The sequence below is a fragment of the Argiope bruennichi genome, chromosome 1 (genome assembly GCF_947563725.1).
Source record: "Argiope bruennichi chromosome 1, qqArgBrue1.1, whole genome shotgun sequence".
NCBI classification, from domain to species: Eukaryota; Metazoa; Arthropoda; class Arachnida; order Araneae; family Araneidae; genus Argiope; species Argiope bruennichi.
Window position 1 is genome coordinate 35979024 of NC_079151.1, and position 26315 is coordinate 36005338.

General features: G+C 27.0%; 1 protein-coding gene across 2 annotated transcripts in view; it reads left to right on the forward strand.

Annotated features, from left to right (window-relative positions):
• Window positions 1-26315, forward strand: part of LOC129963593 (tetratricopeptide repeat protein 17-like) — a 57064-nt gene that overhangs the window by 8627 nt on the left and 22122 nt on the right. For both annotated transcript variants that reach the window (XM_056078064.1, XM_056078072.1), the window contains exons 7-8: window positions 965-1104; window positions 9287-9453. In XM_056078064.1, the coding sequence (XP_055934039.1) occupies window positions 965-1104; window positions 9287-9453 (307 nt within the window). The remainder of the gene's footprint in view (window positions 1-964; window positions 1105-9286; window positions 9454-26315) is intronic.

Here is a 26315-nt window from a genome sequence, read left to right on the forward strand (position 1 = left end):
ATTAAGATGGTTTATTTTCTGTTTTATCTCAAGACCACTTATACTTATCAAAACTTTTTGTGTCAATGAGTTCTTATTTGTTGCTTATCCTTACTCCATTGTAGGAAACTAAATATTATAAAAAAGATGTTGCAACAGAAAAAATATAATATGCTTTTTTAATGCCTTTTCTACTTTCTGAAGTTAAAATTTTCCTTATCTCAAAATTTGCAGGAAGTATGTTTGAAAATTTCCCGAGAAAATTTTGGTGCTATGGAATTTTAATGAAAAATACATTTTATAAGAAAAGTATATACTTGAATTTGTTGTATTAAATGATATATGGAAGGTTTTATAACTTTGAATTTCGTCTGATGTATATAGGGTCTTGATTCTTCTACTTTCCTTTAATTTCTTGTTAAAGTGAATTAAATTGAATTCAATAACAAATAGCTGATTTTACCAATGCGTTTTAGTCTAATATATAAAATTTTTTGTTATAATCTGAATTTGACAAATTTTGTACTGTTAGAATCTCATCCATGAAGTAGCTTCTTGATAATTTTTTATATTTTGTTTTATTTCTTGAAGGAAAAAATAATGTATTAGATGAATAATTAAGTTCTGTTTCAGCTTTAAATCTTAAATTTTTTCAGTTTAAAATGTAAATGTCTTCTATCATATATGTATTAATTAAATGTTTGAATTTAGTAAAGTATCTGTTTCCAGTTTTCTATTTTAATTTGTCTAATAAGTCTTATTCCTTATAAGAAAGAAAAAGCATTTAAAAGAGTAAGCAATCTATATTATTTCATTTAAATGTTTTTTTTTTTTAAATTGCAAGATATTTTGTTTGATGTGTTATTTATTATTTATTAAATGTGTTGTGTTGAAAATAATATTAATGACTAAAAAAATTTTCAAATTTTATTTTTTACTTATGTGTTTTTGCATCAAAATGTTTTAAATTTTGCCATCTCTTTAGGTTTTGGCTGATTATAACAAATCTGCTATTTGTTTTGAAAATGCTGTTAAAATACAACCGGATTTCACAAATGCTGCACAAAGATATCATGCTGTTATGTGTCATAGCAAACTTGAAAAGGCTTTGGAAGCTCAACACATGTAAGATATGCATTATTTATTATTTAAAAAAATGTGATTCTTACTCATTTAAAAAAAAAACAACTATACATTCATTTGCTTTTCAACAGCATTAGCAAAAAGGTTGATCTTTCAAAAACTGTTCCTATTTCGATTTTTCAATATATTTTATGTGAATGAAAAATAATGCATGTTTTTCAAATTTTTATATCATAGACATAAAAATATTGTTTAAAAAATAATTTTTGCTGTTTTTTTTAGCATATTTTTTTTTTTTTAATAATTTATCCACACTTATTGACATTTTCTGTTGTTATGTAAGGCATATTTTTTGAAATCTAAAAAATCATTTTGCTTAGATTTTCTTAAATTTTTTTTATTAAGTATAAACTAATAATTTATTTCTAACTATAACTTTTTTTTCTCTCTCTGAGTAGAATTAATTTTAAATGCATAAGATTCTTTTTCCTTTGTACTGCTTTTCTCTTCTCTGTGAGAATTGTGTGGAATTTGTGAAGTATTTTATTATTATATACTACAGAAAATATCTATGTAATATTGTGTTATTCCCAAAAAAATCTTTTTTATCTATATAATAAAAATTATGAAATCTGTATTGTTAAAATGATATTATGATATAATTAAGTGAAAATATTTCTTGCAGATTGATTAAATTTTATTTCTAAAAGAAAAAAACTTAAAGTATTATTTGAAATGAGCTTTGTTCCTTCAATGAGGGTGATAATCTGGTGGCAAAATCTTTATTTTGATATATTATTGGCTCTGTATTAGATTCCATTTAATTTCCTCCATGTAAACAAGCTTTACGCTTGTAACATTCATTAAGATATATATATATATATATATATATATATATATATATATATATATATATATATATATATATATATATATAAATTAAAAAAAGTTCTGCTATTAATTTGGCATATTCATATAAAATTATATTAAAAAAACTGATTTCAGGTGCTGTCATCATTTATTTGTGCTTTAATTTCTGAATATATGTTGTAACTCTCATGTAAATTTCTGAATTAAATACTGTTCTAAAGTTTAAGTCATTATGAAGATTTAGATATATGAGAGAATATTTCCATAGATTATGCAGTTATAAAAGCAAATGAATTCTTATATAGTTGCAAGACAGTAACATTTTATATAATTTGATGAGAAATACTTGAATAACCAATTTAATGGAGAATGTTTTCTAATAACCCTGCAAATTTGAAAAAAATATATAGCTCATGAAAAGTCTTTTATTACTGAAAAAAATGTATACAAGTTGTTCTTTTATTTCAAAATTTTGATATGAAAATTATGTTATCAGCTTCTGAAGATAGGTGATTTTGTAAATGTTTTAAGTATTGGGTTTATATATAGTAAATGATGAAGCATTTGATCAGCAAAGATGCTGAGTGGTATCTTGCCATTAATAAAGGTTTTTTGAAGTTGGAATTTCTCTGAGGCATCTTACTTCTGAAGAATATATACATATTCTTTGCAAGGGAATGGATTGGAAAACTTATACTATGCCAAATAATTACAGAGGTTGCAAATATTATCAGCCTTTGTGTATTTGTTCAAAACCTTTTTTTAATGGTTAAGTCATATTTCCTTATTTATTGCATTGAAACCTACTACATGATTTCTTCTGTAAGTATATCATCATTGGAAAGTATTCTATTAGCATGATGATTATGTTCCTTGATGGATCAAAATGTTCTCCAAGAAATCTTGATTTATTATGAGGAATGATATTAGTAATGTAGAAAGAAGTGAACTTGTTATCATCAATTAAATACTGATTTTAATGACCGAAACTTTATTGCAAGAACGGCAGGGAACTGCTTCGCATCTTTTACATTGGTGAAATGATATCACAGTAATGTAGTTCAAAAATTCTCTTGGATTATGCCAGACTTTGGTTAGTTATAACTCCGACTTTTTGTTGAAGGATTTCAAAATGAAAAATGTCCTAAGTATTTTCAAAGAAGATGCTGAGCCACATTGCAGAGATTCCTTATTCCCTGATTTTAATCTATGTCTTGAATGCTTTCGTTTAAAGTAGTCAAAGTTATATTTTTGAAATTGCACAGGAAATTAAAATTTCTGTGAATAATAATTTGGGCATTAAAATTTTTTCAGCCATTTTTGATAGTTTATTAGAGATTATGCATAATTTATGCCAGTTGTACATCTGTTTGCAAATACCTTGCACTCTTGTCTGAGGAATTCATACTTATTCTTATTTAAATAAAAAGTAGCATAATTTAATGTCTTCTTTCCATTTAGTTTTACACATTTCTCAAGTAAGCAACTTTTACTCTTTCTTTTTTTGTACCATTTTTCACGTTTTAAAACAGTGCACAAGATCTCTCTTAATGTTGTGTTGAATATTAACTCTTTAATTAAACATTTTATAAATTTTTTGATTAATAATTGGCAAATGGTGTATATAGAAAGTGGGTACAAAATACCAATATACAAGTTATTTCAGAGTGTGCTTTTGAGGGTCAGAATAAAAACCAAATGAATTCTTGTGTATATAGTTAAAGTAAAAAGAAATTTAAGGCATCCCAATGGCAGTATTAATTTTTAAGCAGTAATGATGGATCTGCACAGTGAAAAAAAAATTAGTATTAAGTGAATACTTGTAAAATGGAAAATCTAGATGCAAGATTGGGATAAAAAAAGTACCATTGAAGTTACCAAAAAGGCCAAAGTAATGATGTTATATCAAAACAGTTTAATGAACTTCATAAATTATAGTTGTTTAATTGAAATTATATGTGTTAAAAAAATCACATCTTATTGCATTTCGATATAATTGTTGGAACCACTAGAGACTTTATGATATTTGGTTTCTGATAATTTAAGTTCTATTAAATGATTCCGAACAACAATTAATACATTATCTCTCACATTTAAAATGTGAGAGATAAATGATCTCTCATATTTAAAATGTGAGAGTTAAATGTCAACAGCAGAAAGAGAAAATTGTTGAACTTTATATCTATCTTTTCGTATATATAACATCAGATATAAAAATTCATATTGAGCAATATTCATCTCTTAATATATTCTTCATTGCTATCCATCATCTTCCTTAAGCAATTGTGAAGGTATTTCTATGAAACATTTATAAAACTAATTAAGAGTAAATTACACATCTTTCTCTCTTTTTGATTGCTTATGCATTTATTTTCTTTGTCTTATGCTAATAATATTTGCAATATAGATATTTTTATCACAAAGTATATAATTTTAAATCTGTTAATTAGAATTGCATTTATACCAAATGAATGTTTCCATCTGACTTTTTTGAAATTTTCTCACCATGTCCATAATTGGGAATTGAAATTTTTAGTTTTTCTTACTGTTCAGAGCATACATTTGAAATAATTGTTTTAAACATTATGAGCAAGTATTATGATTGCTAGAAGTTGGATATTGGCCGAGTTATTTTATGACCACCTTGCATATATATATATATATATATATATATATATATATATATAAAGAAGTATTCCAAAGAGAAGGAGACACTGGCAGTTTGTTTGTAGATCCATAAAATCTTAAATGTGCATAATGACAAGTCTTATGACTTTAAATGTTTATTATTTATTTTTTAACTAAAGGTGTGTTTAGTTGGATTGTTGCAGATATGGATAAGCAGTTCAAAAAATGAATCATTTGCAATTTGTTATACCTTTTATTTTTAAAAAAATAGTTATTAAGCTAATGGAATTAATTCATGTGACATCATATATGCAGACATAATTTTACCTGTCTTTAACAAGTTCATCTACATAATTTAATGTGGACTTATCTGTCTTTAATATTTTCCATATTTTCTTACATTTTAGATAATTAGCTTGAGTGGGCAAAGTGAATTGTCTTTTTGTATTTTGATTTCAGTAATTAATGTAAAGGTGAAAAAAATTGCTGTAAGAAAACTTTTGATATTCTTTGTTTTACAATACTAAAGTAAAATAAGCAATGAAATTTCGTAAGACAATTTTTAAAAACAATTCCACAGTAGGTCTAATTCAAATTAAACTTATTCTAATAAGGGAAACTAAATAAATTGTTCCAATAAGCAGAAAAACTATATTGTAAATTAATAAGTGCGTACAGAAATTAATTAAAATTCTTATGTGCAAATGGTATGAAATTACCTAAGGAAGGATTATTGAAAAAATTATTAATCATTTTATTCAATAAATTCTTTTTATTACTTTGAAAGTGAAAATTTTTTAAATTTGTTTTAATAATGATTTGTTATCATTGCTGGTCATTTAACATTAATTGACTCTATTTAATATATATATATATATAATATTAAAGAAGACATCTGTTAATAATTTTTTGATTCATCTGAGCTCATTTTAAATAACTATTAATCCAAATACAAAAATGTTTTTTTTTTCAATTAAAAAAATACCATACTTTAGTATGAAAGAATGGAAAAAGTCCAGGCAGAATATGTTAGACTTGTTGTTTTTGCTTCATGTTCTTCTTTTTGGTGTATTCTGCATATTGATTATTTTATAACTGCATTTTTCAGTGGAAGTTTATTAAGTTCATTTTGTAAGAATTCAAAAACATTCTAGATAATAAATCTGATTTTCATATTTTTAATTATAATTTAAGAATATCTAGGAATTTTTCTTTTATAACATCATTTAATTGAGATAGAAATATATGCAGAAGTTTTATCTTGTTTAGGATTGGCATTTGGATGGTCCAATAATTCAAGAAATAAAATAAAAATTTTAACCCATATCTACATTATAAAATATATTGGAACCTAACAAGTTTCTTTTTTCCTACAGATAAATCTTATATATATATATATATAATATTAGAGGCTCTTACATACAAGTTAATTTATTTTTCTACTTAAGAAAGGAATGCATCAAAATCATTTCTGATCTTAATATTTTTAAAACATTATTTTTTTAGTTGATAATATTTTGAAGTATTTTCAGTGTCTTATTGATTAGATATCATGGTGTAGGAATCGTTTTTTTTTCGAGAGTCAAAAGATTGTTTCTTATCTCTATGTTAAATATACATTTTTCATACACACAAAAAAGTATTTATGAATTTTGTTGAGAACTCTTAAACTGCTTTTAGCTTTCATTCTAATTGCATTTAATTAATAAAAAAATTAGGAATTTTTCAAGCTTTTATTATACTTTTATCCATTTTTAAAAATTAGAAAACTAAGAAAGGTCAATGAAAAAATTAATAATGTTACATAATAATTCATCTACCAAATAGGAATTCGTAACAGGATTTTTTTTGCATGAATTATAATTTCAAAATATGTGCTAATATTTATTTTAATAAGATAATACATTTTTGCCAATGCCATTTCATTGAAAAAAATTATAATGCATATACTTTTAGAAGAATATCTTGTGTTGCATTGTCACTGTAATTATTTTATTTATGGAAATTTTAGAAATGACTATTACATGATGCATAGTAGCTATGATTTAAAATAGTCTTTTGATTGTATAATTATATTGTGGTAGTTTTTTTATGAAATATTTTAGATGTTGCTTGTGTTTAGTTCTCTGTAGATGCAAATATAATTAATAATACATTGTTTTATTATTTATTTGAATGTAATTCTGATGAAATATCTTTTCTGTGTTCAGGATATTTTAAATTAGTTAGAACACTTATTTTGTATAAATTAACTGCTTACCTGTAACTGTTCCACTTGAATTTAAAAAAAAAATCAGTGATCAAAATAGGTAAAAAATTTTATTTAGTAATTTATTTTATGTTAAAACTTAAAATCTTTGTATAATCACATTTATTATTTCAGTAATTTTTTTTTTAAAGTTGCTGACAAGTATTTGTTACATTTCTATACTTTAAACTGCCATAACTCATAATCTGGTGTCATAATTCATGGTATCATTTTGATTAGCTGCTTTTAATGCTAAATAATTTTTTAGAAAATTTACTCCTGTTTTGAATGCTCTTTCTGTAAGATGCTTTTATTTTATTGTAGAATAGTCAATTAATTAATATTTTTATTTTCATGTAATTCTCTGTTCTTTCTACTACTGAATTTTATTGATAGCTCCTTTATTATATGCATAACCATGTTGCTAATTATATATGGGGAATGTAATATGCGAGTTGACATCAAATCTTTGTTTCAAATAAATACAGCAACTAATTATCAAAAAGTAAATATTTTATGGGGCATTCTAATCAAGTTTTGAATGCAAATATGACTAATGTTTAATATGCAACAGATTTATAATATAATGCTAAACTTTTTGTATTGTGCTGCAGACTTTCAAATCAATGATAATTTTATAATATTAGGCATTATCTCAATAATAAGTGACCACATCAGTAGATTAATCACTCAATGTATATAAAGTTGGTAATTACCAATTGGTAAATTTTATGTATATGCATCCATGTTCAATGTCTAATACTAATTGGAAAGTTCATATCAGGGTTTTTGATAGAGGCATGCTACAGAAGTTTGGTAAGATTTGAATTACAGATTTGATGTATACTTGCATTCACAATGTTGTTATAGCACTTCTTGAAATACAGATTGATCATGATTTAAGTATAGGTATTTAGAGCTCAATTTCACAGAAAGTACTGGACGAGTGAACGTCATTTCATATAATTAAACCATGGGAGAGATTTAAATATTTGCCATCAGGCACGAAAGTAATCATTACAGGCTGGATTTGGTTAGTAAGATAAATATAAAGTTAAATTAAGGAACAGCTTATATGATGTTAAATTAAAATTTAATGTACTTATCATTCTGATAAATGCAGTAATTGTTGTCTCAGTTGGTTTTGAAATCAAGGCATTTGAGATACCCTTTATATTTAAAAATTATTATTCATAAAAGAGAGAAAAATTCAAAAACATTCTTTCTTGAAGAAATCAAACTCGTGTTTGTTATTTTGGGCTAATGTATCTTCAGATCAATTACAAAGTATCTTCATTTATAAAAGTGCATACCTAAAAAAAAATAATTTCGTTTTGATTTCTGCTACTTCAATATATATAAAATTTTTTTTTGACATGTTATTGCCGAGAATGTCAGTAATGTTATAGAAGCTATATTATATACAGCTATATAGAAACTTAATTGCTTTCTTTGTAGAACTACCTTTGAATTCAGGGAAATTTAGGATTGATGGCTCCATGAACTGAAATAAACAATCACCTGGTTTACAAAAATGTAAAATTTATTTGACAATTATGTGTTTTTATATATATATGTACATTAACAGAAACATATACAAAATTTCAAAAGCTTTGTGTGTTTGAAGCTGCCTTCAACACAGTATTTTTTTTTCCCAAGATGGGCAGAAACAACACTTTTCTCTCTTTTAGGATTGATAAAAGTTTAGCATGGCTTTTTTTTCTTCTGAATAAGTAGGTTATTTGTAAGTTATGAAACTCTTGCTATTTAATTTTTTTAAAAATTACTAGAATTTTCTGTATATGTTTCAAATTTAGTTCGATTCTATTTATTGATAAGTTTTTTGTTAGAACCAATGACTTAATTTGCTCACAGGATGAAAAGCCTTAAATTGTTTAAATTCCTTTTGTTTTAATCTAGTTTTATTAATTATGAAGTAACTAACATAAAGAGAGGACAGTAATATAAATAGAATGCAATGTATTGATAATATAATGGGATACATTATTGAATTTAAAAAGTAAGCTATGATGATAATAGTTAAATAACATTATTATCTTTTAATAAATCATTTGTTGCATTCAATTTTGAAGTGATGACATTTTATAAACTTGTTTGAACTTTTGGTTTGCTGATATTGAGATACTTTTGCTACTTATAATAAATTCATAGAAATATTAAGAAGTTACATCTCACCACAATTAATGATTCTTTTAGTTCATCTTCTTGTCATATCCAGTCTGATAATTGTTTTTAGTAAAACATATAACTATCTTTCTAGGAAAAAAAGGTATCTTTGATTTAATTCAAATGTGTAGAAAAACATCTTGTAAAACATTACTCTTGAAGATAATTATAAGTTTTAGAATGTTCTAAAAAGCAAAATATCTCATAGAACTGTATTGGAGAATTTTGTTCTGTACTAATTGATTTTTAAAAATGTAAAAAGGTCTTTAAAATTTATATAAATTTTTTTAGATCTCTGCAGCGAACACTTACAGAACTTCGAGAGTATCAAAAGCAGCATGAATATTGGTTGCGACAACATGAAAAGCTTTTGAATGAACAGGCACCACCAGAAGTAAAGCTGGAACAGCGCTTGGAATATGAAGAGCAGAAGATACGTGAAAGCCTCGATGGCAGAGGTATGGCATCCTGTTCTCGCTCAGGGGAATGCTGTGGTTTGCCCATTTTATTTACTGTAGTTCCACCTTCTTGACGTTTGTGGTACTACACAGAAATGCTAGAATCGGCTGAAATCGTTGTTAAAATACATTCCCTTAGTCATAGGGTTAACAATGAATCTTCCTATGACAATTTGGAGGATTTAAGTTTCTATAAAAATTTTCCTTTTGGATTATGAGGAAAAATGATCAATTGTATTTATTTAAATGAAATCTTGCCATCTCATGGAAAATTACCTGTGGTTTTTGAATGTTTTAAATGAGGAAAAAATTGCCAACTTTTAAGAGTTGTTTCTTGACACAACTAAAAGTATTTTTTGTCTATATTTACTTTATATAACTTTTGTAAATTCTTACTATTCTAGTAGATTAGATTTTAATCAGTTAATGTGTGAACAAAATGAATGTTTTCCCAATGAAATACTCCATGTATTTTCCAAATGGAATTTTTCTCATAATTAGACCTAAGTATTTTATCTATAACAGTAGTGTAAAATTTATAATTAATTTTTGCCACCAGTTATTTTATTTGTGATAATACTTTTTATGAAAATATTCCAAGTTTATTCTAGTCAGATTATTGCAGAGAATAATTTGCAAAGTATTTTAGTTATTTAATTTCCGCTTTCAGGAATAAAATTTTATTATGTAAATTCAAAATTTTTAGGATACGACAAAACGTATATTTTTATTAATTTCATTTCAAAAGGATTGTCTGTTCAACAGAAAATATAAATTGTTATTATCTATTATTCAAGAAAATTTAGTGTTGGAAACACTATTTTTCGTTATTTTGTAATTTAGATTCCTATTGTTCAGAAAATTTATCCAAAATTGAAACAATTCAATCTTTTATCAGATATATTTGAAGTAAGGCCATTCTTTAAACCATATTCAGCAGGGTAGTTTATCTGCACAGAATAAATACATTCACGCCTTCCATTGCTAGAAATATATATTGTTTGTTTGTGATATTAAGATCGACATTATGGCTTGAATTTGCTATCCAAAAGCATATATTCTTACCATCTTATAAAGAATACAAAACATTATTATAAATTCACCATAACAAATCAATTTTGAGTCATGCATTTAAATTAATCTTACTACTCAAAGAATTTGTGCAAATTAAGATTCTTACTAAATTTAAAGAAAGCCTTGCTGTACTTTGGGGATAGAAAAATATAAGTAAATTTATAAAATATAAAGCAAGAAATATACTATCCTGTTTGTTATGAGAGCTCTTCTTAAATGATAAACAGCAGTGACTTGAAAATAGTACAGTTCACTTGGAAAAACCTATACAAATTTCAAGTTTCAAAATTATTTCTGTAGATATCTAAAAAACAGTAATGAAAATCGAGCCAAACTTCATCATTTTGCATCAATTACATTTTGACGATACTTATTTAGTTGCCATATATAAATTTTAATAAATTAATTTATGTACAAGGTCATTCAAGTTTATTAATTTCCATTCTTACCTAAAGGATAAAATGAAGAAGCTATGCATTATTTATCAGGTTCATGGGCATCAAAAAGAGAGAGAGAAAAAAAAAAAAAAAATGATAGTTTCAGTCATGAAATAAAAATCATGACTTTAAGAAAGGAATTGATTAACATGTTAGCAATGATTAAGAGGGGTGAATTGAAAAGTTGTTGGATTTCAACAGATAATCTAAAATATGGTGAAAAAAAAGTAGTAAAAGATCAACTGCTGGCTGAAGAATTAGATGATACAAAATATAATGAACAAAAATTTATAAATGGCAGTACAGGGATAAATTATTTAATTTAAAGTACTTGAACTGGAATATTTTTTTTAATTACAAGCAACATTAGTAATATTAATTAGTAATTTATACAAGGTGTAAGAGGGCTTGTAAAATTGTTTGTGTTGTACTGTGGAAACTAAACCAATGATTCAATAAAAATATAGCCAAAAAATAAATCCAATGAAGTAAGTGGTATTTCCTGATGTATGATGAAAGTCATCACATTCAATGTTCTCCCCCCTCCCCTGCTGTTAAGGCAACCAAACGAAAAACATTATATTATTAATTTATTAAAATGATTAACTAATTACAACCAAAAAATTATTAATAACTATTTTTTTGTTATAAAGTGTTTGGAGGTTTGATATTATATTGCATTGAAATATGTAGTTGAATTCATACTTGTGGATATGCAAAATTGTGCCCGAGTGACTAGTGTAAATAATTCATTTACACATTAGGTTTTTAATTCATTTAAGGAATTTAAGTTAACACATGATAAGAACCAAAAGTTGGCAGAAGCTAACATTTTTAATATCATAATTGTCGTACGATTCACATAGATAAGAGATAGTAAAGAGGGGTCATCTAATTAGATAGGTGGTTTTAATCTCAGTCATTAATCATGGCAGCAAATGAGTTATAATGAAAACATAAATATAACTTTCAATAAGTTTATGCTGAAAACAATTGTTATATTGGATAAAGAAAGCTATGCATATTAATAAATAACAAACTGCCTTACCTTTTATTTTGATAAACAAAGACACAATGTGCCCGAAATACAGTGCAAAGATATTGCAATGAGGTTTCTCGAAAGAGATTGAAAATTTTCAATCATGTGCTGGGGAGCCCTCGAGTTTAAATTTATTATGGATTGCTGACTCAGTTATTGTTCTTTCTATCAGATTATAGTTAGATGTTTTTATTGTGTCACCTAGTATTTTTAATATTATTTCAAACCAAGTAATATTTAATTTGTACTAAATTAAAGAAGTTTTTATTTTTATGTTGATAAATTTTTACAAATTTTGACATCAGAAGTTCAATTACAGTCAACAGAGACACTTGGACAGATTTGCCAATTTAGATCTTGCTTTTAGAATGCATGTACAATTACCATCCTCTGAGTATCTGTGACGGAGGTTGATGCATTAATTGTGAAAAAAGCATTTCACAAGAGAATCAGTTGATTGATATCTATTTATTTACTCTTGATTTATTTTAATTTGTACCAGGGCTTTTGTCATTAAAATTATTGAAATCTTGCCAAACGTGACAAATATTTTGCATATTCAATAACCATTTTATAAGTTAAAAATCATTTTTTATATTTACTTATTTGAAAATTTTTGAGGAAAATCATGAATTTTTAAATATTTTTAATGCTAATAAGAATAATTTATTATGTATGCATATATTTAGTATTGAATTTTACAACTGATTTTCTTTAATGAAATTGGCTTTAAGATCAAATTCAATTAGGTGCCAATTGTTTGATAAAAAATATTAATGTGTTTATTTTTGCTGTAATTTTCTTTAATAAACAAGATGATTCTTTCAGAAAGAGTGTTTTGTTTGAATATGCTATTGTAACAACATAAAATTATCATATAAAAGTACTGATTTTTAAAGCAGTATAATCAGTAATAGAATAATCAGTTTCTGAAAAAATTTAAAAATGTTCTTGTGATAAAATCGTTGTTAAATGGTTATTTTAATATGCAAAAATATTTATTCTTCCAGAATAATCTTTTATATATAAATTTATATATTCAGGTATAAAATTTTAATTTATCTCTTACCTGTTCTTTTTTTAAATGCTTGAATATTGTAGAAGTTTTGAGTTCCAAATGAGAATTCCATTAACCATTTTGTATCTGAAAATCTATGTCATGGTTCCTATAAATAATTTTTTTTATGCATAAAAATTTAATTTATAAATTTTTAGTTTATTAATGCACAAAATCATATACAATTAACAGTTAAAATATTTGTAATATATAAATAGGTCATATACAATTTTGAAAGTTATTAGTGGTTTTATTGAATATAATTGAATGTATATTTTTAATTATTTAATCACACTTTTTTTTTATGCCTTAGAACTTGGTATCATTTGAATTAAAGTACATCTATCAAACTTTTAAGAAAGAATATGAATATATAAATTTATATATATGAATTTCTAATATTCAAAATGATCTAATGATATAGAAAATTTTATAAATTCACTTCACAAGAACGATCTATAAATATGCTTATTTTATTCCTTTCATAGTTATTATATATATTTTATTAATTGCACATATTTATTAAAAAGTCATTTAAATCAAATTTAAATTTTTAATATCTGTAACCATTTTATAAAACACTTCTCTGTTATGTAACTACAAAAAAATATGATATATTTTATCTCGAAAAGAAATTATCTCAATAATGCTGTACATTTTTTATGACACTTGTGTTCACATATGTTGCAAGTTTCCTTGTAACCTAATGCTGGTTAATTTTAGTTCCAGTAGTCATTTGTAGTTGCTTTTGTTTCACGGTGATATCTCTTACTTAAATTTGGATCTGAGTTATTTTGCATTCTTTCCTTGATTAATTTTTATTTATTATTTGTTGTAAGTTGCATGCCTTTCTATCGTGTATTATGTTTTACTTATTGTTTCAAAGACATTAAAGAGTTTTTTGTAGACTATCGTGTTTTGTGTTATTATTTGATATTTGTTTCATTTAAGGCATTTTGTTTAATTTATTATGATTTTCTAAAAATTTTATTAGAAAGCATTTTTTTAGTAAACATTTGATAATAATCTATAATACCATTGAAACACAAGAAATACAATACAGTTTGGACATTAGTTTCTTGAGTTTTTAAATTATAAAAAGAAATACATAATTTCTTATTATAAGTAATGCTGATAAATTCACCACATTTTACATAATTAAACAATGAATTTTGAATATTTTCTTAAATATTTTAATCAATATAACTGTCTAATAAATAATTATAATTCTGAAATTTTCAATTTAAATAGATTGATATTTTCAATGTAAAAATACTATATCTTTTTTTTTTTTTTTTGAAAATTGACCCTCAGTGCTCTTTTTTATTCTCTTCCCCCCCAAAAAATCATGAATTACTTAAATGCCTTAAAAAAAGATTTATAAATGATAGCATAAAATATTTATTTAGTTGACATTTATGGTTGTGATATTACTTATTGCTGAGCAATTCATTGGGGTGAAATTTTAACATGAATCAATAGAAAGATTGAAAATTATATTTTAAAATTACAAAAAAGTGTATGCTTTTAATCTATAAAATATAGTTTTAACAATTATCATTTAGTAATGCAGAACAAACAAACAAAGAAACACCTGAAGATAATATTTTGAAATTTATATAATGGCTATATTTTAAGATTATAGTTGAAAATAAAATACTTGTAGCATAAATTTAACTGACATTCGTATTTTATTATTTCATCTATCAATATTAGCAAGAAGCATTTTGTAAATAGTATATTCATTTTATCTATCTTATTTTTTAAATCTCCAAATTATATATTATATATTAAAGTTATTTATTTATATTCTAATTTTCTACAAAATTTCAACTATACTGCTGATATGATTTTTGTAATTAGGTTGTTTTTAAGTTATTTATAAAAATTAAAATGACTATTAATTTCAACTGCATTTCAAAAAAGCAATTAGTTAATTTCATATTTTAGAAATAAAATATTTCTGTGTAGAATTCATATTATAGTTAGTTACTTACTATAATTGCATATATTAAGTTACTTAGTTTTTTTTGATTGTCTTAAAATTTAAATGAAAGCATTTGATACAGAATCCTTTGTTCAAAATCTTATTAAAATTGAATGATTTATATTTGTTACAAAAATTCCACAAAGATAATACTATTATATATATCCACTTAAAAAACAATTGTTTGACTTAAGGTAGATAAATAATTATTTTAATTTACAAGTATCCCAAAAAGAGACTTTATTTTATGAACAAGAACTTAGATTCTGAAAATAACTTCAGATTCAAAGATGCAAATAAAAAATATAAATATTTAAAATATCTATCATCAATTGATAATGTGATGAACACTACAATTTCAAGCATAGAAGCATATGGAATTTTATCAGAACATTGGGGGGGGGGGGAGATGAGAAAAAGAAATAAAAAGTTAACTAAATTCCAGGAAAATATTATGTAATCATAAAAGTTATATTTAATGCCATTCATATAATAGAAAATAAACTGTATGTCTTTCTCACTTTAAAAAAAAAAAAAAAAAAAAAAAAAACTTAATTTTTTTAGTGAAAAATATTTTACACAATACCAGGATTTTGAAAATTTTATTTAATTGCTCAACTATGTAAAGATTTCTTATTTGTCAAAAATTGAGAATACTTTAATATTAATATATTTGAATGGGACGAGAAAACAAAAGAAATATTATACTTCTATTAGTAGTATAAAATAAAAATTCTTTTTGTTATTATTAAGATAAGATTATCGATAATTGATTCTTCTACTAAGCATGAAAATTCTACTGTTACATTGAAATTAATATTCATTATAACAGTTAGTTATATTTATTTGTTAAAAATTTATTTTTAATGTCAACTAACAAATATTTTTTTTTGTTTAAATAATTTTATGATTTAAAATTTTCATTTAGTTTGACCCAAAATATTTATATATCTTATTTGTATTCTTATTTAAGGTAGTGATTTTGTTTATGCATAGTGTAAAATCTGTAATGATAGATTCTAAACTTGAAGAAAACTGAAATCTTTCACTTAGCCTGAACATAATTGTTAAAGAAGAGGGACTTAAATCAGTTTTAAAAGAAAGTATGAGAAAAATTTTTGTAGTGAAATTTTTTTATCCATTTGGAGCTCAGCAAACTACAATTTCAAAGAAAATTAATGTGTTTGCAGATGCAATATTAGTGAAGCTAATATCCCATCACTTGCAAATGTTTAATATTTTATATATAACATAATTATGAAATGTTTTATATTTATTTCTTATTTAATTTGTTTCGAATTAGTTTTGAATATCTGCTTTATTTTAAATGTCAAAAGCTCAATTTATCAGCCTTTTTAAATGAGGTGACAGGTATGAATATTAAATATGAGTACATTTCTTGCATCTATGTATTTCTATTTAAGGGTATGCAAGTAAAACTGTGTAAATATCTACAAAAATACCATCCCTTTCAATAATTCAATAAAATTTTTTCTTTGAAATATTTGAATTTAATTTTCTATAAATTTAAAGTACAAAATTCAGAATGCATTCCACAAGGAATAGCAAGTGAAAGGAGACATTTAAATATTTTTTCCCTTATTGGTAAAATTGTACAGAAACAGCCATCGATCACATCTATGTGTCAGCTGATTGCACATTCTGTTCTGCTTGCCACAAATACTCGTTGGCTCTCGCAAACTTCAATTATAAATTGGCACAGTGGTGTGACATTTTTATTGAAATTATCTTTATAGAAGTCTTATATTATAATAAATAAAATTTATAAGAAATAAATAAATTAAATATATTGTTTATTATTTTTAATTATTTTATTCATTTCTATTATGTTTTTTTTTATTTCAATCTAATTAATTTATGAATTTTATGCATCTTATTTATAAATTTAAATTATTATTTTCCTATTAGGCTTAGTAACTAGCTTAATAAAGCTTCCTATAATATGTTAAAATTCAGCCAAGTCAAAACGTGAGAGCATTGACCTTCATAAGAGCATAGCTGGTACACTATAATTCCATTTTAATGTTTTTTATTTTGAACATTTTGTTTCACAGCCACATGACACCAATTTCCAGATACTTCTGGGAGTGTTGTTTATGCAAGAATGTAATCATTATCTAATTTTTTTTTAATCCAAAATTTCTGGTAAGGGAAGTTTAAGAAATCTTTCTTCTAAACAATGCTTTCAAAGGAATGCTTGCAGTGTAATTCATTTCACATACCAAATAGCTCATTTTCAATTGATATGTGTTTAATACCTCAATTTGTCTTGGCAAATAAAAAAACCTCAGTCTTTAATTCTGCTATTGCTCATATTAGAACAATAACAAATCCCTGGACAGCTATTTGCTAATTTTTTGAAGAGTTGGCAGTTAGGAACTCAGCAAAAGCTTTGTTTATGTCAGGAAATTTACCAGAACTTTTCAAGCTCTGCTCTACTTCTTTTTTAAAAATCTACATTACAAAATGCCGAGGCTCGATTTTGAGAATTATTTTCAAACAACAAAAAAATATTAGAATCTTATCTCAATGTATCTGTTTTTCACAAGCTTTTTATTGAAAGCTTGAAAAGTTCTCGAAAGTACTGAAAATATCGAAGTACTGAAAATGCAAGTTTTGTGCTATCAATGAAAACTAGCCGATTCCCCTCAGATTTATTTTTCTTACTCAGTTATGGAAATTAACATTTTATTTACATAGATTTTAAGCCTGTACTTAAATTGGCGTGGATACCATCGGCCATCAGCCAGTCCAATGAAGAAAGCTGTCTCAGACTGCTATAATTCTGGAAATATCAAGACAATACTATCCATAGTAGAAGGACAGTTTTATTATTTATAATTCGCACAACTCCCACGTGACCTTGAACTTATTATTATAATCGTCAGATATAGAAGAAAAGGCAGATATGGTGCATACCTCAGATAGGAATGGTGCAGCGAGGATAAGTGACATCCAGCGCCTGACATGTTTTCGCCTTATTATATGTTTCTCATAAAAAGTATTCTTAGGGCACTAATGTCCCCCCCCCCACGATTCTCCCCGAGACTAATGCCGGAGCATCTACGCCCTCCCTTGTCTCCTTGTCACTATGTCACTTGAGACAAGTATTTCTTTCAATAACTGGGGTCTCTATGAATAGTGCGTAGTAATAAAGGCTTATCTTTGGGGAGACTTAAAGTTTCCAAGACGAACTCTGAACATTAATTGAAGTAACAATAAATCCATATCTAAATTCCAAATATTCTAATAATCCATATATAAGTTCTATAGCATTCTAGTAACTACGCTGAGGGGATTTTGGCATTCTATTCTTTTCCATTCTGTTTTTCTTAATATCCGATATTTCTTGTTAGTATTTCATGTATGCCTAATTTGAGGGGAATTCAATATCACAATAATAGTACACGAACATAGCTAGCTCTTTTAACGTGGGAAAATGTTAAGCATGCTTTAACTACAATTGCACTATAATACATGACTGTACAAGTGTCTCTGTTCACTTACTATTACGAATCATTTACCTAGTAGATTTAAAAGCATCATCTCAATGTATAGTGTCTCCACTGTAATTATAATTTTATTTTGCCATGTGGATTTAGAAAATGTGTATAAATATGTTACGCCTTAGTGCAAATTGGTTGATTTACAGTAATTACCAATGTTAGGTTCTTATTTAGTTTACAAGTTACAGCGATGATTATATTTACTGAATGCTTCACTACAGATGGTATATGACCGCATTAAGATAAAATAAAAACAATGCAGAACGACTTTTAACTGCAGAATTAAAAGCCATTCTGCATTGAACTTGTGGTGGTAACATTATAAGCCAGATAACAACTTCCGGAGAAGAGTGTACACTTTTGTCTAGTGGCTTTGTTACTCGGCTACGAACCCTAACGTTGCGAGTTCGAACCTCAACCCGCACATTGGTGACCCTGGTTCTGAACAACCGCATCCTTCATTCAGCTGTCGTGGCTCCATCTACCGGCAGCAACCACTCACACACGCTCGCCGTCGCCCGCCATAACACTTGGCGCGATAACAACGTTCGTCTCTCGCCATAACTGGCGCGATAAACTCTACCGACTCACTGGTGGGGGACTGTTGTGGTGGTAACATTATAAGCCAGATAACAACTTCCGGAGAAGAGTGTACACTTTTGTCTAGTGGCTTTGTTACTCGGCTACGAACCCTAACGTTGCGAGTTCGAACCTCAACCCGCACAAACTAATTAGAATAGAATTTTAATTGCTTACAGTCATGTTTGGAGTGAAAAGCAGTATAATAAATCGATTCTGCTGTTTTTTCTTTACAAAATTCTCCACTGTTGACGATTTTCATAATTTCATCGACTAGCTATTTGAATTGGACGAAGTGCCTTCAGAAAAAGGTAAAGAGACTAATGTAATTGTGGATTCTCCATTTCCTTCCCTAAAACTTTTAAAAGGAGCATATCGACAACTTCCTGCTTTAGACTCTCTTATATTCTGCACTACTTATGGGATCAGTTCTATGAATGTCAGCTAAAATATTTCATTGCTTAGTTACCTTTTGCACTAATACGACATCAAAATGTAACAGTATTTAATATAAAAACCTAATACATGAAAATAATTTCGAAACAAATTTAAGTGGTGACAGTCTGGTAAAAAAGATATCGCAGTTTCGGAATCGGATGATTTCAGAGGTGGAACCCGGAATCTATCTCCGAATCACTGTATCGTTTGGTTTAGTTATATTAACGTCCTGTTTGAAGCAACACTAGGGCTATTTTTGGGACGGACCTCGTCATTTTGAACCGCTGTCAGATGACGAGGACGACACCTGAGCTGGCACCCCCCTCTCCACACCACACCAGCGGGAGGACATCACTGTATCATATATATAGGTATAATGCACGCAAGGTATCGATCTTAAAAAGCGTTTAAGTTAATGGGGCGCGCAATTTGAAGAGGAAGATATAGTTGTCTGCCTCGTTTTCCGATTATGGTTCAAAATTATAATATTTATCCCCAAAATATCCATGTTATTTCTAAAAAATGGACGTAAATAATAACAATAATCAGAAAAACATGAAACAATTTTTTACAATTTATCTTACAAGATAAATAATTGAAATCAAGGATAACATTTTCAAAATAAAATTTGACCATATTAAGTGGTGACCATATTAAGTGGGTTGAATTTCAATATAATATCTTACAAGATAAATAATTGAAATCAAGGATAACATTTTCAAAATAAAATTTGACCTACTATCAATTTAATGACCTCATTGTTGACCAACGAGAACTGTAAAATTTCTGGTTTTAGGTTTTTGTGCTCAATAGATGGTAAAATAATTATACATCAAAGGATGTGCTTAGGATAATGTTACAAACTATCAAGCATTCAATATTAGAAGGTGTTTTTTGCTGGCTTTAGAAATAGAAAATATGTTTTGCCTGTTTAAGTGAATTGGACGTTCAATATTAAATTATTTCTCAAATATTTAATATATTTACAAAATATGACCCTAAGGTTACAGAAGAGAAATATAATTGCACATTTAATAGGCTCACAGCGGTTTAATAAAGGTGATTGATACTATCTTTAGGCCTCAAGAGCTAACAGATATTCAACACAAAACGAGAAAAGACACGAGACAAGTAACTGGTTTGAAGTTTCCTCCCTTCTGTTGTTCTGCGGATATGAATCAAAGATTTGGTCTTACAATATTTTTCTTGATTAAATCTCAGGGTTGGCCTAACATGATGGTGATTCATGCTTCGTTTTTCGATGTTTCGGATCAAGATGACGTAATAAAATATAGCATCCAATTAACATTTTGTTTCTGTCCAATATATAGTTACGGTTGTCTGTATCTCAAAAACAATAAATTTATTTACTGATTATCACCTTACACAATTTGGTGTATTCTCCGATGGATTATCTCCTATATCTACACGATATTACCAGTTTTGTATTTCTCAGTATAGTAAACAGAATTGTGAATGAATTTGGGATCTCTTCCCAATCACTGATGCCAAATTTTTATCACCAGCTTCGGTGTCATGAAATTTTATCTTGCTTCTTATGCTTTTGAATTATCATGTTTACGTACACATGGACAGATAAACAGACTGTCTAGTTTTGATGATGTTATTCAAAAATTAGACATACAGCTACAATTTTGGTTTAGAGATCACATAGTAAAATTCAGTTATCTAGCTTGTTCTGTTTTTGAGATATCGCGCTCAAAATTTTGGACCTATCTAAAATTTTGGTGTTGCACACTAAATTTCATTTGTCTAGCTGATTTCATGAACTATTTTAATAGGAAGACAAATTTTTTTAAAAATGGTTTGTTATGCATTATGGTTGTCTAAAACTTGGAGATTTATCGGAAGATCGAGATCAAATCCCTCTTCACCAATTTAAGTATTTTCTCTTTGTAAACTTTTTATACGAGAAGGCAAAAGCAACAAATAAAGGAATTTACAAGCATTCATGGGTGGAAAATGAAGGAGCAAGTGAACGTGAAAGCTCTCCTCTGAAACATAGTCGTATCAACGAAAAATGTATTCATGACAAATATAAAAGTATATTCATTTTCCATTATTTATTTATTTGAATAGATAATTTAAGAATAGTTCCTCAGATAATTTAAGAACTATTGAAAATTACATGCTGTGGATTTGCAAAGACTGAATTACAGCTCATTCATTATCAACTTACAAATATTTTGAAGAATCAAAAATTTGATTTATTTAAAGTTTTACGGCAGTTGTCCTAGTCGAAAGTATTAAGCAGAATGCCAGAAAGTCAATCAGTTCTCCGATTTAAATAGAAATTCTTTTATAGTAAAAAATATTTCACTTACTGACACGTTTATAAAAACGCCATGAAAATTTAAGTGAATAAAACAAAACATCGAAAAGTAAAACATCTTAAATTTAATTGATGATAAATCAAACAGGGACTTAAAAAAATCTTCTGTCATTGCCAGGAAAAATATTTTATTTCTAAAATATTGAAAATAATTTGCTAAAAATGATTATAAGCAGACCTCTTAAACAAAAATTTCAAAGAAAGAGGAAATGAATGATTATATTCATATTAGTTAAAGATTGCATGGAATTGCTAATAGCTGCGTTTAAATAAATTGAATTCACTAATAGAGGAGAATTTCTCATATTATTCTTAGAGTACAAAAAAATAATCGATCCCATGTTCTCTAGACTATCTTATTACCTTTTCGATTTAATCAATAATTATTGATTTTTCCTTGTCGGAAAATAAGCGATCCCATGTTCTCTAGACTATCTTATTACCTTTTCGATTTAATCAATAATTATTGATTTTCTCCTTGTCGAAAAATAAGCGATCCCATGTTCTCTAGACTACCTTATTACCTTTTCGATTTAATCAATAATTATTGATTTTTCCTTGTCGAAAAATAAGCGATCCCATGTTCTCTAGACTATCTTATTACCCTTTCGATTTAATCAATAATTATTGATTTTCTCCTTGTCGAAAAATAAGCGATCCCATGTTCTCTAGACTATCTTATTACCTTTTCGATTTAATCAATAATTATTGATTTTTCCTTGTCGAAAAATAAGCGATCCCATGTTCTCAGTCTAGAGAACATGGGATCGCTTATTTTTCGACAAGGAGAAAATCAATAATTATTGATTAAATCGTAAAGGTAATAAGATAGTCTAATCTTATTACCTTTACGATTTAATCAATAATTATTGATTTTCTCCTTGTCGAAAAATAAGCGATCCCATGTTCTCTAGACTATCTTATTACCTTTTCGATTTAATCTATAATTATTGATTTTTTCCTTGTCGTAACTTAATGATAGTTTAGAAATAAAGGAACTTGTAGTAGGATAGTTCAAACTAGGAAATAACGTATGCATTTTATCACTGTAAACACAAATTGAAAATTTGCAATATAAAGCTTTTGGAGATTTTCTTTTAAATAATATTGTTTAATTTCAGACATCTTTCCACAGAATTTAAAAGCAAGGACAAAACTGCTATTTTCCAACTTTACGGAAATTTAATATTATAGGATAATTATTCAGATGCAATTCTTTTAAAATATTCCATAATAAAATAAATAATAATATTCATATTTAATCCTATTAGGTTGTTCCATGAGGTTTAATCCTATCCTATTAGGCCTAAGTTAGATCTAGTTGTCGAGCGCATTTTTGTACTTAAATATTTTGACATCACAAATTATTGTAAAAAAAATGTTGTTTTGGACAAACGAGATTATTTATACTAATATTTTTTAACTAATAATAACAATGAAAACAAAATTTACGTGCTTTCATAAAATTCACATATATTAGAATAAAACATTATTATTTGCGCAACAGAATTATCTGTTATTTCAGTTATACGATTAAGAAATAGATAAATGGACACTTCAAACTTTGCAATTAAAAAAATGAAATTGGCCCCTTGCTCTGTTCATTCTTTGCTCTTAATGTCGGACAACAGGACTATTAATGCTGCTAGCCTCATATACTCAAATCCGCGAGTTCGATTCCAGATCAATGTCGATGGATCGAATTTGTTGTGTCAAATTTTAGAATTTAACATAATTTGTGGCTAACTAATTACATTAAAAAAATCATTCAGTTTACAATTATGTAAATAACAGAAAATATGGAATATAGTTTAGAATAATGTAGATTTTAATGGCCTATTTAGTAGTTACTTGAAGGATATTTAGAGAGGATTTGGTAATTCTGAATTTTGATCTGATGACCAGAATGGCGTCTGAACCCGCATTCTCTCTCTAAACTTCTGTACCATACTAGTGGGAGGACGATCTGGTTCTCAAGCCGCGATTGTTAATACTTAAGCAAGTGAAATAAAGTTGAAACTGAGAAAAAGCAAGAATTTATAGGATCGTAATCGTAGAATTAAAATAGACTAAAATCGTGCACATTTATCAGTGCGTAACTTTTCAAAATACCTAAAGCAATTCGAGAAAAATCTGCTAGTACATCATGGTAAAGTGAGGCATTGATGTATTAAATGATAACTGTGGGGAGACCAAGCTTCGTTCCATTGTGTTTTTTTTTTGTTCGTTTGTAAAATCATGTTTTTTTGGAAGAAATATTTGGATACGAATCACATACTGATTACAAATGAATATTTTTCAATTTTACCTCATCTCACATTCATCAGCGCCATCTCACAAAATTTTGAGGTACTAGTGGGTTATCATCCTATGGCAACAATGCAAGTACCACAAATATTTACGAGATGGCGTTGTATGACATTGTCAGCTTGAGAGTAGATGCAGATAGAAAAAGAGTCTAACAGTTAATTATAAATTTTTTTTAAAAAAAGCCTTATCTAAATTAAAAATTTGAACCAAATCGTTAAGAGCTGTTTCCGAGACACGAAATAAACTTTATATATATAATTGCTGAATCGGCTAAAAGCCAACACGTTCCCACACTCCGAGTGAAGGAATAAAATATTGCTGACTTTCACAAATTCTTTTAAAAGATCCCTATGATCCCCTTATTTGTGATTGACACGTGTTAGAAATCCCTATTGAAATCTCATAGTATATATTCACAGGGATAAAATTTTCATCAGCTTTTCCTTATTTCGCATTTTGTCGTTCTGTGTTATGCCCGTGGCTTCTGCTTGTGCAAAAAAATCATGGCTCTCGGGGCGGAAACAAAACAATGTTAAAAAATCCAAATTCTCTTCACTGTCTTCGAAACTGCCTTCTGCTTCAAAAATTATGCTTATATATATATATATATATATATATGTGTGTGTGTGTGTGTGTGTGTGTGTGTGTGTACACACACAAGAATTGCTCATTTAAAGATACAAGATTGAGAAATCTCGAAAATTTATTGCAAAGATAGATACTTATTTTTAAGAGCTCTACTTTTCTCTCTAAGAACAAATTCTCACAGAAATTCTTTTGTGTAGATAATAGATTCGATTATCTTCGAAACCTTCATTAAAATCCTGAGAATACATAAATATACAGTTATGTTTGCTATTGTTGTATACCCAAAACGTATATGTAAAAGATAGATTTCAGGTTCTGCAGTATTTCAGCTGACAAAAACTAGTTTTTAAATCTTTCTTTACGATTAAAATTTCCTCTAAAATATTAAAGAAAAAGCAGAATGTGTGTTCAGTTAAACTAAATGCGCAATGCTATTTTTTTTCCTCTCTTTTTTTTCCACCCAGCAATCGAGTTTTAAATATTTACATTGTATATTTGCCATGAGTTGGTGCGAAGCTTTTAACTTTCGTCTTTGTCCAGAGCGGTTTATCCCTCTTTTTCACGTGGAAAGGTTAAACGGATTCTGGGGAAGCGGAAATACTATTTCACATAAAACGTTTTACTAGTAAGAACTTTCTTTTGGACTCAGAGAATTGTGTTTCCCCCCCTTTTTCTACATTTATTCGTCCGAAGATGGGTTCTGGAGTGGAATGGTAAAACCGTTGAAGCAATAAGAGGCGTGTGGAACTGTCCTCACTAAAAAAATACCCTTCTTTTCTAAACCAGAATACTTTTAGAAAAAGCACTTTCTTTTAAATTTTCGGACTCTTTGCCCACTAGTCAATGTAATATATAAGGTCAGTGCGTGTTTAAAGATGGGATTTTCCGATATATTGGGAAATAATTAAAAAAAAAAATAATTTAGATATTTTATACTCAAGTAACTCATATTTATTCACATTACTTAAAGTGTTATTGAAAATGACATTCATGTTTTATATAGCCATTGTCAATAGAAAAAATTTTATGGTTAACACGCTGATTGTCAGGACTCGCACCTATCATTCGGACCGTCTATCTAATTAGCTGACCTTTCTTTGCTATTTCTTAAATGCGGTAGAACTACTTTGTACAATTTTACGCTTTCTTAACCCCTTCCAGTAAGATTTAATAATGAAAAATTGCGCATGGATAACCATTTAATTTTTATTTAAGAAAACTTAGTTTATTTTATAATTCTTACATATTATTAATTAAATTTATATTGTTGAAATTCGTAAATTCAGATTCAACATTTTTTCAAAAATCTCTAATGACTTCGAATTATTGCCTTGTTTGCGCGTTTGCGCGTTTACGCTAGGTGCTCCCGTATATTTTTATTTATTTATTTATTTCAAGCACATTATTTTATTTCTTTTCAAATCCATTCTTCTGATGATGTGTCTATGACTCTAGAGCGGGCATTCACTAAAA